General features: G+C 46.0%; 1 protein-coding gene across 7 annotated transcripts in view; it reads left to right on the top strand.

Moving 5' to 3' along the window:
• Positions 1-9,892, top strand: part of KLHL17 (kelch like family member 17) — a 113,145-nt gene extending 103,253 nt beyond the window's left edge. For 5 of the 7 annotated variants that reach the window (XM_075603614.1, XM_075603608.1, XM_075603611.1 and 2 more), the window contains 6 exons: positions 982-1,126; positions 1,328-1,495; positions 2,481-2,569; positions 3,094-3,167; positions 5,355-5,536; positions 6,962-9,892. In XM_075603614.1, coding sequence (XP_075459729.1) covers positions 982-1,126; positions 1,328-1,495; positions 2,481-2,569; positions 3,094-3,167; positions 5,355-5,536; positions 6,962-7,217 — 914 coding nt within the window. In that variant the 3' untranslated portion in view covers positions 7,218-9,892. The remainder of the gene's footprint in view (positions 1-981; positions 1,127-1,327; positions 1,496-2,480; positions 2,570-3,093; positions 3,168-5,354; positions 5,537-6,961) is intronic. The other 2 variants (XM_075603609.1, XM_075603613.1) reach the window with 1 other exon arrangement.
• Positions 9,893-16,500: the final 6,608 nt, after the last annotated feature.

A 16,500-nucleotide genomic window follows, 5' to 3' on the forward strand; every position in this document is an offset into this window, starting at 1 on the left:
TGAGTGCATCTGAAAGTGACGGCATATCTGTGGGTACCGCAGTGATTGATACTCACAAATGCCCCGAGTGATCATGTCCCGCATGTATCCAGGGATCACAGTAATCGGGTATATATGAGTATCTGTGCCTGATACTCGGTGTGCGTGTGGCTCAGTGATGGAGTAGCATTGAGTATCATTGAGCTTGTTGTTGTGGTTTCATATCTCTGGCGTCCGAGTGATGAGCATATCGATCAGCGTGCGTATTGCGCTAAATGTGCATGTTTTTGGTTATCCGCACGGCTCCAGCTATTGTACCGATATGTCGGATATCAGGTGGGTAGAACATTTTTGTATTGGAGTAACTGTGTGTCCATCATACCACGGTTATTGTGTTTCTATCTGCCTGTGAGAGTTGCGTCTGGTTATTTCGGTGCTAGGATACTTCAGCGTATCAGAGTCTGAATATAAGCGTGATAGCTTGAGTCTAGGGGGCCTATTCGATGAACATACGATAACTGCATATCCATGCGAAGCTGTGTTCAGAAAGCCCTCTCCACGTGTCCTAACTGGGCGATTTTTAAAAGCTTTATTATTATTATAAGCCATTTAATTCTGGCTCTGCACATCCGTGCACCGTGGCAAACGCGCAAATTTTAGCTATCCGCCGGTATTTAATAAATTCGGTGAAGTCCGAAATGCAAAATTGGTTGCAACGTCTCTCAAAATGTATGTGGCCACCTCACGGGCTGAGAAGAAACGCAGAATTGGCCATACTGGGCAAGGACTTGTCTAACTTCTCCATGTACTATGTACATAATTACAGCAGGGATATGCTGAAAACCTGACCTGTTGGTGGCCCTTGAGGACAGGGAGTTGGCCTCCCCAGGTCTGGAAGAGGGCGACATCCCATTTTGTGTTGGCGGCTACCTCTTGCTTTCCGCTTGTGCCGTTTATAGAATAAGCCCCAATGTGTCATAGTGATGGTGTCTGTCTGTGCAGGCGGCGGGAGCCTGTTTGCCATACACGGTGACTGCGAAGCGTACGATACCCGCACTGACCGCTGGCACATGGTGGCTTCGATGTCGACCAGAAGAGCCCGGGTAGGCGTGGCTGCCATTGGAAACAAGCTGTATGCTGTAGGCGGGTAAGGACCAGGGACCACGAACATGCCCCTCGTCACCGAGGCCACGATCCTACGCGCCCCTTCGCAAGGGCGTGCAATGCGGCCCATCACTCGGAGACCCTTTCTATTATATTCGTGTGAAATCTGCACCGCAGTGCTCCCCTCATCCCGTTTTCCTGGCAGCGGTAAGCCGGTTCTTGACGCCACGTCGGCTTTCCACAGCTATGACGGCACGTCGGATCTCTCCACCGTGGAATCGTACGACCCGGTAACCAACACGTGGCAGCCGGAGGTTTCCATGGGAACGCGACGCAGTTGCCTCGGGGTGGCGGTGCTACACGGGCTGCTCTACGCGGCGGGAGGATATGACGGCGCATCCTGCTTGAACAGGTAGGCAGATCTATAGGTGTAAAAAAGGGGAAGCATGGAGAAGAAATATATACTGCCCTCTCCGTGATGTATGGGGAAATAAAATTAGCACCTGTGAACACTTATCTCAAGACAGGACGGCAACCCTGCTATTCCCCATTATCTCTTGGCATACAGGGCTTCCACTGCAGCCAGGGATTCTGGGAAATGACATGCAAATGAGCACAACATCTAATTTTGTAATCCATTTGAACATTGACCCGTATAAGATTATGCCTGCCGCGTTAGGCTGCGCTTATACAGGCGGCAACCGATGACGTCACCGCCATTGCGACGAGTTGTATTTGGAAGTTTAGGCGACGTCGCAGGATGACGTCATAAAAGGGGGAGGGCAGAGGCACAGGGAAGCTCCCGATTGGCCGCAAGGGGAGACCGTCGCCGAAAAAAATCAAATATCAGTGACTGCCAGATTTCTGGTAGCGCTGTCGCTCCGTCGCTTGCACTATAAGCGCACGGGACTGTGACAATGCATGTGTTTTGCCGTGAAGGCGCCTGTGTAACCTGCTGGCATGTGGTGGGGGAGGGGGGGGGGCTGCCGAACAGGGCGTTTCACCCAGATTAGAGAAGGGTGTGTAATACACAGGGAGGAGCACACGGTGTCCGTATTGTGTGGCACTTTGGCTAGGTATATTTAACCACTGCAGGCCTGCACTAGAGCAGAGGTGGCCAACTCCAGTTCTCAAGGGTTAACTCCAGGTCAGGTTGTGGGGATATCCCTGCTTCAGCACAGGTGGCTCAGTCGAAGACTGCGCCACTGATTGAGCCACCTGGGCAGAAGCAGGGATAACCTGACCCGTTGGTGGCCCTTAAGGACTGGAGTTGGCCACTCCTGCACTAGCGATACAAGTATGAGCGTGCGCTCTGCGCATTGTTATTAGTACGGGCAAAGCCGGGAGCTGGGTTTTTTTTAATTTATTTTCCCTTTCTCCCCACATTCTCATTCCAGCGCTGAGCGCTACGACCCGCTCACGGGCACATGGACCTCTATAGCCGCCATGAGCACCAGACGCAGATATGTCCGGGTGGCAACACTAGGTGGGTCCCCCTACTGGCAGGGGTTGATTTGCCTTGTAGTGCCTCTTTTAAAGCCACAATCCAAGCGATTGGTATGTATTATTTATTTAATCGGATTGGAGCAGAACCGTGTTGATTTCAGCTTTGGGGACCCCCTGCCTCCCGAGCGACAGACCCTCCGTAGGTGCTGTCGGCATCTCTCTGCAGTCTAAAGCTCCCAGGTCACGTGGGAAAATAGGAAGGCACCAGGGGGTGATGTGGCAGCTTCCGATTGGCCCATGGAATTTTTCAACCACCATATTGTAAACCCAGCCAGGACTGCTACCGGCACCCCACACGGCGGTAAGTATCTCGGGAAGGAAGGGGTCCTCGGAGCGGAAATCGACACGGTTCAGCTCCAGAGACCCCCTGCTTCAATCCTATTCAGAAATGCATACTGTCGCATGGAGTGCTGCTTCGATATGTGAGAATTGTCTGCATTTTATACTCGGCCTGTGGGAGACCGTCTGTGTAACCCATCCCTGCTTCTTTCTGGTGTTGTTTAGATGGCAATCTCTATGCTGTTGGAGGTTACGACAGCTCTTCTCACCTGGCCACTGTGGAAAAATATGAGCCACAGGTAAGGTCAAAAACATTCACTGCTCTCCCATTAATCACACACGGGGTGTGCACCACACCCTGCCCAAGTGCACTGCACAGAGGGTTAAATCACACGTGCCCAGTTTATATCCTTCAGGTATAGTCCCTAATAGGGCCTCCCATACCTACGAGACCTGTTCCCCATCAGTGCAGTGCGTGCCTGCCGCTCTCACTAAGGACAGTCACACCACCGTTCCACTAGTCTTGCAAATCAGTGCCTCTTACGCACCGCCGCTCAGCTGTTATGTTAGTCCTTCAGGCCATAGTGCTGCATATTGAGGCACCTTCGGTCTCCCACACAGCCTGACATTAAGGCTCACTAACTCTTATAGTTCTGAGTCACCGCATAGCATTTGCATAACGGCTGGCAGCAACCTGTAGCGATTGACCTGCATATTACGTGGAATGTACTCTTAAATATCTTGGGTACTGTCCATCTCAGTATCCGGTGTCCCCTCCCTATTTTATTGGTTGTTGCCATTAAAAATATTTGTATGCCCTATTCATATTGCCCAACAGTTATTACTAGGGCACCTTTTCCACTTGCATACATGTTACATTGACACTGGTATCGCCCCTGGTGCCTGTGTACACTGGCACACATTATCCCATAGGGCTACAGAGCTTTTCCACTCATCACTACCAGAGACCTTCGCTACGTCAGGGTAACAGAGTGCACGCATTTGGGGGTCTCCCTTCCCAGTCCCCCACCTCTGGAGATCTCTCCCTGGTTAGGATTCTGTTTGCTAGATCAGGAGTGGCCAACTCCAGTCCTCAACCTGACCCATTGGTAGCTCTTTTCAGGATATCCCCTGTAGCAGGGGTATCCTGAAAACCTGACCTGTTGATGGGTCTGGAAGACTGGAGTTGGCCATTCCTGGGTTAGATATATAGATAGTAAGTTTATCCGGTGTGGCCTTTTAATTGGAATCTGAGCACAATTTGGCGCGCGCGTCCCTTGCACTTTGGATTACACGACTGTGTTGAACCCGATTAGAAGAGCCACATGTAGTCTGTTTTTCAGGACTTGCTGAAATTGTCCCCTGTCCGACATGAATATTGTAATCTAGCTAGTCGCGTGCCTTCTGCAGTAAGAGACACTTCCAGGTTTGTTTTGGTTCAAGGCGCATTTTAGGCGAGGAGGACTACATCTAATTCCAAGAACCAATTCATGACTCAAATGTGATCACGTGAACCGGGAGCGGAGCGTGTAAATAATGGCCTCTCCCAGCTCTTGTTCACTGGTTCCCCAGCAGGGAGAGACCTGTTCTGTATTACTGGTAACTGCTACAGTGGTTGTTATCCAGCTTCCTCTCTACTCCTCTGATCCAATGGCTGAGGCATCCAAAAAGTTTAGAATTGTTACCGTAGGTCTGTTAAAGTTATCATAATGACCATGTCCTTAATGGTAAATACATTTAATTTCAAGATAAATAAGCAGTGATCAGATCTTGATCAAATATTTGACACCGTACTACAGTAGTTTTTTTGTATTGTTTATTTTAAATAATTTTCATTTAATTAAATGGCTGCTATTGCCTAGAATGCGTGAGCGATGACGTCCCAATCATACTTAAGCACACGTTGGTGAAAGCAGTCGGCCATGGAACATCTTCCCTTCTTTTTGTAGTGAATATCTTTATTCATATAGCGTCATCCAGGTACGTAGCGCGTCACAGCCGTAATACACGTGACCTATTATAACACATAGTGGGAATACGCTCTTCGGACTTGAAACTAACAATAGGAAAAGGAGCCCCTGCTCCAAAGAGCTTGCAATCTAAGTAATGTTCGTTTAAGAACTTGAAATCCATAAGGTATATTTAAAGGTCTGCCTGAAATCCTATCTATGCAACGCACAAGAAAAAAATATGTACATGCTGTAGTCATTATAAGGGCTAGTTAAATGGCCGAGACATTACCCGAGCACCATGGGCAGCAGCGTGGAGAATGTTGCAGTTGCCAGGGCTGAGTGACCCAGCAGATCTCACAATGGCCCTGTTTCTCTTGTAGATTTTCCTGGGGGAACCGCACAGAGTTCTGTGAAGATTGAGAGCTGCAGAGTTAAGAGTGGGTGAGGCTGGCAGTCAGGCTCACGTGGCTACCCCTCACCGTACAGTCCGTGGCTCCCAGCCGCTCACCCCCAGGCTTGTTTCCTGTATTCCAGATAAACACTTGGACCCCGATCGCCAATATGCTGAGCCGCCGGAGCAGTGCCGGGGTGGCGGTGCTGGAGGGTATGCTGTATGTGGCTGGGGGCAACGATGGGACCAGCTGCCTGAACTCTGTGGAGAGATATAACCCAAAGGCAAACACATGGGAGAGTGTGGCACCGATGAACATTAGAAGGTGAGCTGGATGGGGGAAAGCTGTGAAAGTGGAGCGAGAACCAATACGGGGCGAGAGGTCTATTTTGTGCTGGTTTTGCTGGCCGGCCAATCGGTTGAACGGCAATCCTACTTGGTTAGAACCAAGTAGGACCAAAGAAATCAGACAAGCAAATATCAAAATAACCCAATAGCAAGTGCACGGTAACAGAAAATAAAGTGCGCTAAAAATGGAGGGTTAATTTAAAGAAATCAATATGGGGGATACCGAGCTGAGCACCCCGCCTGGCATCCACTGGGAGGCAAATTCTGGAACCAACCCAGTGGACTCGGCGTACGTGTACATTGGCCGGGTACGGGAGCGCAACAGCGTCCAGAACATGGCCGCGATTTTTTACTGGGACCTCTCCTTCCAAACGCTGCTTCCTCGTCTTCTAGATGGCTAGCTTAGCCAGTGCCAGGAGCAGGTTGATGAGGAGACCCCAGGGCTTATTGTCCCGGGACACTGAGAGGAGCACTACAATGACTCAGGGGTTGGAATTTTGACGGAAATGAGATGTTATTTAATTGGTTCCCCAATCCATGTTATCAGCTCGTACAAGGAACTATAATATCAATACCCATAAGAGACTATCTGTCATTTCTGTCATTTCTGTCATTTTAAAACATCAAGTGGAAAGGTAATCCCTATTACTAGCACTTGGATGTACTACACAGTATATACACTCCTGTGGGGGTTTCAGCCATCTTTGAACATCAGATAGCCCTGGCTAGAGACCTGGGATAGCTCTGCAGAGGCATGGTTAACATAGCCCAGCGGTGCTAAACTCCAGTCTTCAAACCTTTTCTCCCCCCCCCCCCAACAGGTCAGGTTTTCTCAGATATCCCTGCTCAAGCACAGGTGGCTCTGATTGAGCCACCTGTAACGATGCAGGGATATCCTGAAAATCTGACCTGTTTTGGCACCCCTGCTATAGCCCCCTGCTGAATAGCCACAGGGCATTGTGTTAAGGCAGCTTATCTCGTTTACCATTCTAGCCCAGTGTAGCACTTGACATCTGTTTTAATAACGCCAGGTTCTGGCCATCATGACCGCACAGGCCCGGTAATGCCCAGTATTATCACCATTGCTGCTCCAGTCTCGAGTCGCCTGCAGTTGTCAGTTGTCATTATACTGCAAAATACCATAGTAATTCACATGCTACTGAAAGCCCAGGGTTATCAGTGGGGTCATTTCAAGATCCCTTAATATCTTGGCGTTGTCACGGGGTCATTTCACGATCCCTTAATATCTTGGCCTTGTCACTCCCACCGGCATTCAAAAAGCTTCTGGTTATGTATAAAAAAAAAAAGATGGCGTTTTGGTGAAGAGTTTAAATGGTGATAAATTTGGTGGAATGAGAAATGTCTGGTAGATGGGTAGTCTCGCCGCTCACTTCCTGTCTAGCCTCTCCTGCCTCCTGTCTTCCTCCAGGAGCACTCATGACCTCGTGGCTATGGATGGATGGCTCTACGCAGTGGGCGGCAATGATGGGAGCTCCAGCCTAAACTCCATTGAGAAGTACAACCCTCGCACCAACAAGTGGGTGGCAGCCTCCTGCATGTTCACCCGGAGGAGCAGCGTGGGGGTGGCCGTGCTAGAACTCCTCAACTTCCCCCCGCCCTCTTCCCCCACCCTCTCCGTCTCCTCCACCAGCCTCTGACAAAGAATACGATTCTTCACATCACATCAAGGAGGGACCTGTCGGAGCTGAAGAGGGGGGGGGAGCGAACCACCGGTTTCACATTTCTAAGGGGTCTCTTCTCAGGACACCCACGTTGCCCGTGTAACCTCTTCACTGCTGGAAAGGCCTGCACCCCATTGCAAAGATACCTCTTCACCATCTAACGACAGGACTGCGTTACAGACCCCTCCACCAGCAAAGGGGATTTAATGGATCCCCCCCCCTGAATTGGCAGGAAATGGTTAATCCTTCTGCGTCAGGGAAGGAGTTAATATTTGCTGTAGTGCACTGCGCAAGCCGCCCGAGCAGGAAAGTGGTTAACCCGCCCCAACAGCACCCCTCTTCAGTAAAACCGTATTTATCCATGCACACAAATGACCGTGAAGAATTGACTTCTGCTGCACTTGCGGAAACGTTCGGAACATGCCCACCGTCTGTGATCAAGCCAACGCCTTGGGGATACAGATCATTGCAGCGGGACGAGGAGACTTGCAGCTTATGGCTGAACTCTTGCAGAATCCCTGGACAAAATCAAGAGACAAAAAGTGTGACGTTTGGTTCCCTCCTTATCTGGGTAGACCTGATGTGCAAGGAAGCAGCAAATTATATTAAGGCGCAGCTCTTTTTGTCTGTTTTTGTTCCATTGCATTTTGAACCTACCCAAGGCATCATCCCATGTAGCACTTGATACCAGACACAGGAGTAGGAGGTGCTGTGATAAGGCATCATATTTAAACTCTGGACAGCAGTATTTGAACGTTCGTTCTCTTGTTCTTTTGGGTGCTAACATCTTATTTATTTTTTATTTATTTTTTGCAAATGCCTTCATCCCAGAGATGGTTATGGCACAATTTTGCACGTAACATTGGCTTTAAATGCTTCTGATGAATGCTTTGTGTGTGCCAGAGACAAGGCACTGAATGAGTTAGGTTACTATTGGATAAGGTTAGATGGTTTGGAATTGTAATGTTTCACTAAGCTTGTATTTCCCTAACTATTTCCCAATAAGAGTCTGGTACCCTGGACACTCCTTATCTTGTGTAAAACTCGTCCTTTTTCATGTCTAACCCTACAAACCTCCTGCAATAAGGACCACTGTATATTTCTATTCTCCAACTTGCCACGTCCACCTGTTCTCTTATTACCCTTGCCCTTTGTTCATATTTCATACCTATTCTCTTTGATCTGTGTGGCTTTTTCCTCTCACCCAGTCTTTCGTTCCGCATGTCCCATGTCCCAAGTGTGTGGCCACCTACTGCCACGAATGGTCTAGTTTTTGTTCACGAATCTTTGTTGTACAATAGATTTTTTTCCCCTGTAATGTACAAGATGGCTGGAGAGTAGCATGCACGTCCCACAGTGCACCTCTATGAAGGAGTTTTTCACTTTGTTTTGCTCGTCAGTGAAATTCAGGTGCTAGATCACTGCATGGATGCAATGCAGAGCAGCTCTACCTTGCAACACATGGACAAAGGCAGTGCAGGCCGTGCTGATGGCAAAGGGGTCTTTATCTGGCTTTTACTGCAGGCATTTGCAGCGAATGGTAACCCTTTTGTTGCTGGAGAATGACTCCGATTAAGAACAGTGACCCTATGACCTACACTCTTCTCCCATTCTGAATAGCAATGGACACGTTTTTTTTTTAATATATGTTTTTTATGTTCCTTTATTTACATGTCTGTTTATTTATTTAAGGATTATCCCATTAAAAGTAGAGCCCCGACCCCTCCCTATGCACTGACATGGTAAACTTCTAGCCGAATTAATAAGAGTCTGTGTGATTTTATTTATGCAAATGTAGAGAATGGCAAAGAGGTCCCCGACCTCTACATCTCAACGGTTGGGTCCCAGGAATACCAAGGCTGGCAGCTCTAAGACTGTATGGCTTGGAAATACCCAGTGTATCGCCTCAAGGTTGGCACGGCTTGGGACAGACAAAGGGGAATGGGGTGCCGGTTATTACAGGGCTGGGGGGTGGGCACTGCAGTTTTATCCAAGGGTCTCTTACAGTGGCTCCCTACTCCAGTTCTCAAGACCCCCCGCCCCATGAAAGTTAGTTTTAAGGATATCCCTACTTCAGCACAGATGGTCCAAGCAGGGATATCCTTCAAATCGGGCCTGTTGGGAGTTCTTGAGGATGAGTTGGGAACAGTGGTCTAGGAGATCTGTTAGCCATAAATGGAGTCTATATAGTTTGGGGTGAAAAGCTTGAGTTCTCTACCTGAATTGTTCCAATATATTTGTGGGATTGGTACTGCACTGCACCCATGAGTGACTCTCTCCCTGAACATTAGTTGCAATCTAAAGTAACTGCCCTTATATCTACCTTTTCAGCTATGCCGTACCCCACTGCGATGATCTGATCGGTGACGGTTTTGGTTGATAGTGTTGCTATACACCTGCCCTGACTAAATATACAGCTCAGGAAAATCTTTCTATATACACACACAGAGGGTTTCTTAAAACCTTCAATGCCAGTGGTTCTTGCTGGATGTTACTAACCTTTTCCTGACAGATGTAACTGGAGTGTGTTGCAGACCTTTCTGGAAGCTGAATGGTTATACCTGAAAAATGTAAATACTACTTCTAACCCCCTCATTCTAGAACAGGGGTAGCCAACTGCAGTCCTCAAGGGCTACCAACAGGCTAGGTTTTCAGGGTATCCCTGCTTCAGCACAGGTAGACTAAGCCACTGTTTGAGCCACCTGTGCTGAAACAGGGATATCCTGAAAGCCAGACCTGTTGGTAGCTCTTGGGGACTGCAGTTGGCTACCCCTGTTCTAGCCCATCAAGCAAATATGAAAGAGAGGAAAAAATCGCCATGATAGGGAATTGTCTGACATTCTTGTTCCGCCATCTTCCCTCCATTAGATAGGACGCTTGGGTTCCACTTGGCTCTCATCTACTCCCAGCGTATTTATTGTCGTGCTCGTCATACTTCGATATCAACTTTCAGGGCGAATAAACTTGTTCTATTCGAAGAATGACAGCGAAAGTGTTGAATTCCTCCATTTTCTTTTAACGCGGTTGCTGAGCCCTATGATGTGTCCTCTAGTTTCAGCAACAATTTGTGTTTAAAAGCATAGCCCCTCCGCACAAGCTGAACACGCTGTCCTGCGCGGTGTTACACTTTTTTTTTGGAAAACTGTTAACTTAATTTGCGTTCCCACTTACAGGCCGTTGCAGATCTGTCCTGTCCTGTTGTTTAATGATTGTTTGAATCATGCTGGAGGTTCCACTCTTGGGCTCATATTCAATGTAGATTCCAATGCAGTCAAGTCAGAACTCCCCATGGAAGCTACAGGTGTGTGAGTATTCACAAATTATTGCGGAAGGGGGGGGGGAGTCCGTTTGCCTGAATTGCGCTTAGCCATGGTCTGCCGATCTCTGGGCATCTTCGGATCACGATCGCCAAATGGGGTAGTCCACCAGGCAAGTCTACTTGCCCAGTGGATACAAAATGGCCACGGTGTCGGGGCTAATTTCCGTGGCTACTAAAAATGAAGGCGACTTTCAACTAGTGACCTTGCTGCCATATTTGCGGGGGAATGTTTTTTTTTTTTTTTGTGTGACAAAAATATACAAATATTTTGGGAACCAAGGCGGTTGCTGGGATTGGGCTCTGGGGAAGCCGTGTGTGTGTGTGTGTGTGTGTGTGTGTGTGTGTGTCAGTCACTGGAGGTTGACATATCTGCAATGGAGTTAGCAATAAATGAACATTCACTTAAAATTCAGTTACTAAATTGATAACTGTGCTTTACCTCGCTTGTCACCATATCAAAGAAGGGAATTGCATTAAAGAAGGGGGTTCATGGCGGGATCCAAGAGCCATGATCCAAAAACCCAGAGGAGTTGAGCGATCTCTAGGTTTTATTACGTGTGAGGGAAAGTTGGAAAAAGGACATTGATAAAGAAGAAACGCCCTGAATTCAGGATTCACGTTTGTTCACAAACATTGTCAGGATGGACTGTCCTGGGCAGTAATTCAAGTTGTGTGGGACTGTGTCTTGTGGACGTCTCAGTTGATTTACCCGAGTTCTGCAGGAATGCAATAGCCGTCTATCATAAAATGCATGTTGACCTTTTTCTAGTGAGTTTCTGGCAGTTTCTGATTCTTATCTCTTAACGGCTGTCAGCAGAATTTCTTCAGCAAAGTGACATTGTTTCTGTTTGCTTTGACTCATTAAATCGCTGTTCTGTTGGAAGGGGCGCTAAGTACTCTCAATGGTCACATTAAAGTAACACATGATTTCGGAATTCCAGTAATGACTTTTTATTATTGCGTTCGTTCCATCGGATCTTGAGCCCAGACTTCCAAATAAGATTCCAGTTCTTATGAGCTGACTGGAGGGAAATGAGGGGTTCACACACATTTTCTCACAGGGTTATATAGTTACGCAGTAAGACACATGGCCGCTTCTTTCAGTCGCCCAGTAAAATAACGTTGTCAAAGCAGGCGCCTGGCTTTTTACAAGGCTGTCATAACCCGTTCACTACCAGAAAGGCCTGCCATGCGTTGCTCTGAAAGGTCAGATTCCAGTACATTAAACAATTCTGGCTTAACCCCTTCTGAATATTAGGGGAGATTTTTGTTTATAACTGACCTACTAGGAGTGAAGCAAACCATCTTGTTTTTATGAGGTGTGTGTGTGTTGCAGGGACGTGTATTATATTAGTTTCTGCTTGTAATTCCCCCACTTTCTTCACAGGTCTCTTAGTAATAAACACGATAGTTCATCGATCTGTAATAGCCATTGTTGGCATGGGCGGTTGTAATGTCACAGGCAGGTTATAATGGCAGCATGGCACTGGAGGAGTTGGGTTAGCAACTCCTGCTGACGTGGAAAATTCCGCTGTATTTATATTTAAGCAGCCCATTTATTAGAGGAAAACTATTTATTTTTTTTCTGTTTGTTTTCTGTAAATTTGCACTACAGTGAAGATTTAAAATGAACAAAACAAGCAATATTGCTGACTTGTCAACCTGAAAATAAAATATGTTGACTTATTTTTGTGGACTTCTTATTTTGTGAGCGTTGTATCTGCAGGTGCATTGTCTGTACGGATATTCTGATTCTTCCCCCAAAGAGCTTGCAATCTGTGTATGCAGCCTGCGTACATGTTGAACCGCACGAGGTGACCAATTAGCTCCGGAACCTAGAACTCTTGCCATATAAAAGGTGCCAGTGTTCGTAGCACTGTAGAAAACAGACGAAAGGACATTATGACAGTGAATTGTGCAATGCCGCAGTATACCTGACCACACCTATGGCCGGGTGGCAGCACATTCAAAATGAGTCCCCTCCATCCAAACCCTTTCACATCCGATCCATTTAACCGCAAAAGAGGTTGTTTTTTGTTTATTTTTTTAAAGCGCGCATGGAAACCCCCAATTTAGCGGTGCTGCATGTGAATGCAAGAGAGCACAACATTTTAAACTTAAACCTCGACACTTAAAGGGATCAGGTTTTTTTTTTTTTAAAGTATGTCATAAAATAATAAAGACCTAGAAGTTTTTTAGGTTTGATAATGACCCGCAGTCACACTTTAACCAGTCATTTTTAACCCAACCGAATGAGTTCTGATTTATAATCGTTCTTCTTAATACATAGCAGCAGCGTCTCTCATTTCTATCTCGAGCGAATTTGACGCAGTTTTGTCCGCTTGTATAGAAATACATGAGGATAAAAATACAGGAGAGAAAACCTAGAGCACGTATCCCTCCCACACTCTGCCTCTCCCTTCTCTCCTCCCACTCCTTACATTATCGCACCTGTCTGTCTATCTGACATGCCAGTCTGCAGTAGTTCTCTGTGTCTGGTATTAGCTGTATCAGGATAGCAGTGGAGAGAGTGACTGCATTCCATGATTTAGGCAGGTATGGAGTAAGATGGACTTTTAGCCAAACGTATGGACGTCACCTTGGATCTGTCGGCAAACCTGCTGGTTTCTTGGGATGACGTCACTGCTCTCACTCAGCTCATTTTCTGAGAATATCCTATATTAGCCAGGAGCAAAGCATTGTGAAACAGTGTTAACATGAAGAGATGCGTCACAGAGCTGTGTGTGTACATGTTTCTATATGAAGGGGAGGGCTAAATTACAATCATTTTTAAAGGTAAACATGGCTGTTCTATAGCTCTGTTACATAGTAGATGAGGTTGAAAAAAAGACATGCGTTCAAGTTCAACCTATGCTAAATTTAGATAACAGATACTTTATCCTACCGTATATCTATACTTGTCGAATGTACAATCATTTTGAACTTAAAACTCTTCAGACAGCGATGTGGATATTAGCCTCACCTATTTTGTAGACTGGGTCATTTAGGGACAGTTGCAGTTCTTGGCCAAGTCTTTTGTGGAGCACTTTGGGAAAATCTCTTCTGCAATTAACCCGTTATAGCTGATGCGATTTGGCGTGCATGGCTCTGCTAATTTAGTAGCGTTTTTACCAACTAGTTATTGCATTTTCTTTTTTTATTTATCAAATGTTTTACCAGAAAATAATACATCGAGGTACCTCCTTGTTTTCACGTATGTCCTGAGCACACCATTAGGACGATACATGGTTACATTAAATTAAAAGAGGCTATATATTCAATTTACAGACATTTCATGGACAGTTAGAGAGAATATATGATTATGGGCGTAAGTTACAGACCAGGTTAAAATGAGAGACAGCTGAAGTGTTGAAATTATTTATACTGGAGGCGGTTTTGAGAGTCTCCCAGGAGGTTGTTTCAATCATGAAGTGCACAGTAAGAAGAGGAGCGATCGGATTCCTTGTTGGACCATTAACAGTCTTTTGGAGTCCAATCTCAGGTGATAAGTGCTGCATGTGGTAGGGGTGAGGAGCTTGTTCAGATAGGTGGGTAGCTTGCCCAGAAACTATTTGAAGGCAAGACAGGAGAAATGTACTTTGCTGCTTGATTTTAAATGATAGTCAATCTAGTTCTAGGAGCATTGTGATGTGTGTTGGAATTACATTGTAGTACAAAGTGGCATGTTGAATTGTAGAGGATGTCAAGTTTGCTAAGGTGACTTTGGGGTGCTATGCCATATACTATGTCCCATAGTCTATAATTGGCATTAGCATCTGCTGTGCAATGCACTTTCTGACCAGCAGGCTTAGGGAGGATTTGTTCCTATAAAGTAATGTCTAGTTTGGCATAGGTTTTGGATGTCAGAGTATCAATGTGCAGCCTGAATGTTAAGTGGGAGTGAAGCCAAATTCTTAAAACTAGCGAGAGGCGCGAGAATGGTGTTCGAGTTGGTTCTGATCTGTAGCTCTGTCGTTGGAAGCTTCAGAAATTTTGCTTTAGTCCTAAATACCATCGTTACAGTTTTGACTGTATTTAAAAACAGTTTGTTTTGGGAAATACAGTATTCATGTCTTGTAAAATTAGAACAGAAGACACGGGTGCCCAATGCTACATCAAATTGACAAAACATATATGGTAATGAGTATAAAGTATAAATACTTAACCAAGTTATTACTATTATTAGTTATTTAGTTAAACCCTTTGGCCAAAGCGTCGTAAGCCTGCATACCAAACGTCAAGGTAAACCAAAAATGCAGGTCCTATACTACACTGGGAACCCTTCCTGTTACCTCTGTATGAGGGGAAGGAACTGCAGTGAGTCCTGTCCATTTCAGCAAGTTGCCAGAACCTCCCAAGTTAAAAAGGTGAGGAGGGGCGAGCTCTGGGGGGAGGTGCCACCTACCTCCAGAGACTGTTACCAGTCAGAAATTAATTAACACACATTCCCAGATAGCTCAAATGCCTACACCCACCACATCATGAATATATATTTATGCCAAAATGAGTGCTACTGAGCGTGGCAAATGTATACGTACAACAGAAGACACGGGTGCCCAAGGCTACATCAAATTGACAAAACATATATGGTAATGAGTATAAAGTATAAATACTTGAATAATACTTGTAAAATTAGAGTTGAAGTATGTGTCCAAGGTCAGTGAGGCTAGGACTGTGTGCATATAAGATTGTCATCCGCATACAGTACATGTGCATTGGAAGTTGCCTTACAAGCATAGATCATTAATAAGAACCTGAAAATAGTAGGGGCCCAACAGGTGACATAGAAGGGGCTAGAGTTAGAGCCCAAGATGTATGTATGTCTTTATTTATATAGCGCCATTAATGTACATAGTGCTTCACAGTAGTAATACACGCGACAATCGTATAAATAACAAATAATACAAATAACAGAGATCATGGGATCAATAGTGCTTCAGACATAAAAGTAAAATTTTGGAAGAGGAGTCACTGCTCCGAAGAGCTTACAATCTAATTGGTAGGTAGGAAGAACGTACAGAGACAGTAGGAGGGCGTTCTGGTAAGTGCGGCTGCAGGGGGCCAAGCTTTATGTATCAGGTGTATAGTGTTAGCCACGGAGCTACTTATATGTTTCGTTAAGCAGGTGTGTTTTAAGGTGGGTCTTAAAGGTGGATAGAGAGGGTGCTAGTCTGGTATTGAGGGGAAGAGCATTCCAGAAGTGTAAGGCAGTCAGTGAGAAAGGTTTAAGGTGGGAGAGGGCTTTAGATACAAAGGGGGTAGAGAGAAGACATCCTTGAGCAGAATGCCAGAGTCGGGATGGCGCATAGCGAGAAATTAGGGCTGAGATGTAAGGCGGGGCAGAAGAGTGTAAAGCTTTAAAAGTGAGGAGGAGAATTGAGTGTGATGCGGGATTTGATAAGAAGCCAGGAGAGTGATTTCAGTAGGGGAGACGCCGAGACAGTTTTAGGAAAGAGTAGAGTGATTCTGGCTACAGCGTTTAGGATAGATTGTAGGGGAGACAGGTGAGAGGCAGGAAGGCCGGACAGCAGGAGGTTACAGTAATCGAGACGGGAGAGAATGAGGGCCTTAGTCAGAGTTTTAGTAGTCGAGTAACAGAGGAAAGGGCGTATCTTTGTGATATTGTGGTGGAAAAAGCGACAGGTTTTAGATACGTTTTGAATGTGAGAGAGGAGTTGTGTGACTCCTAGGCAGGGTGCTTGGGCTACTGGGTGAATGATAGTACTTCCAACAGTAATGTGGAAGGAGGTAGTAGGGCCAGGTTTGGGAGGAAGTATGAGGAACTCTGTTTTTGCCATGTCAATACAAATTGGGATCTACCCGATAGGTATGAGTGAAATCAATTTAAAGCATACTCCCCTATTCCAGAGCACTGGAGCTTGTTTAACCAAGATAACCTGATCAACAGCATCAAAAGCCTTTGTAAAATCTAGGACTATT

The sequence above is a fragment of the Ascaphus truei genome, chromosome 6 (assembly GCF_040206685.1).
Source record: "Ascaphus truei isolate aAscTru1 chromosome 6, aAscTru1.hap1, whole genome shotgun sequence".
In the NCBI taxonomy this organism is placed as follows: Eukaryota; Metazoa; Chordata; class Amphibia; order Anura; family Ascaphidae; genus Ascaphus; species Ascaphus truei.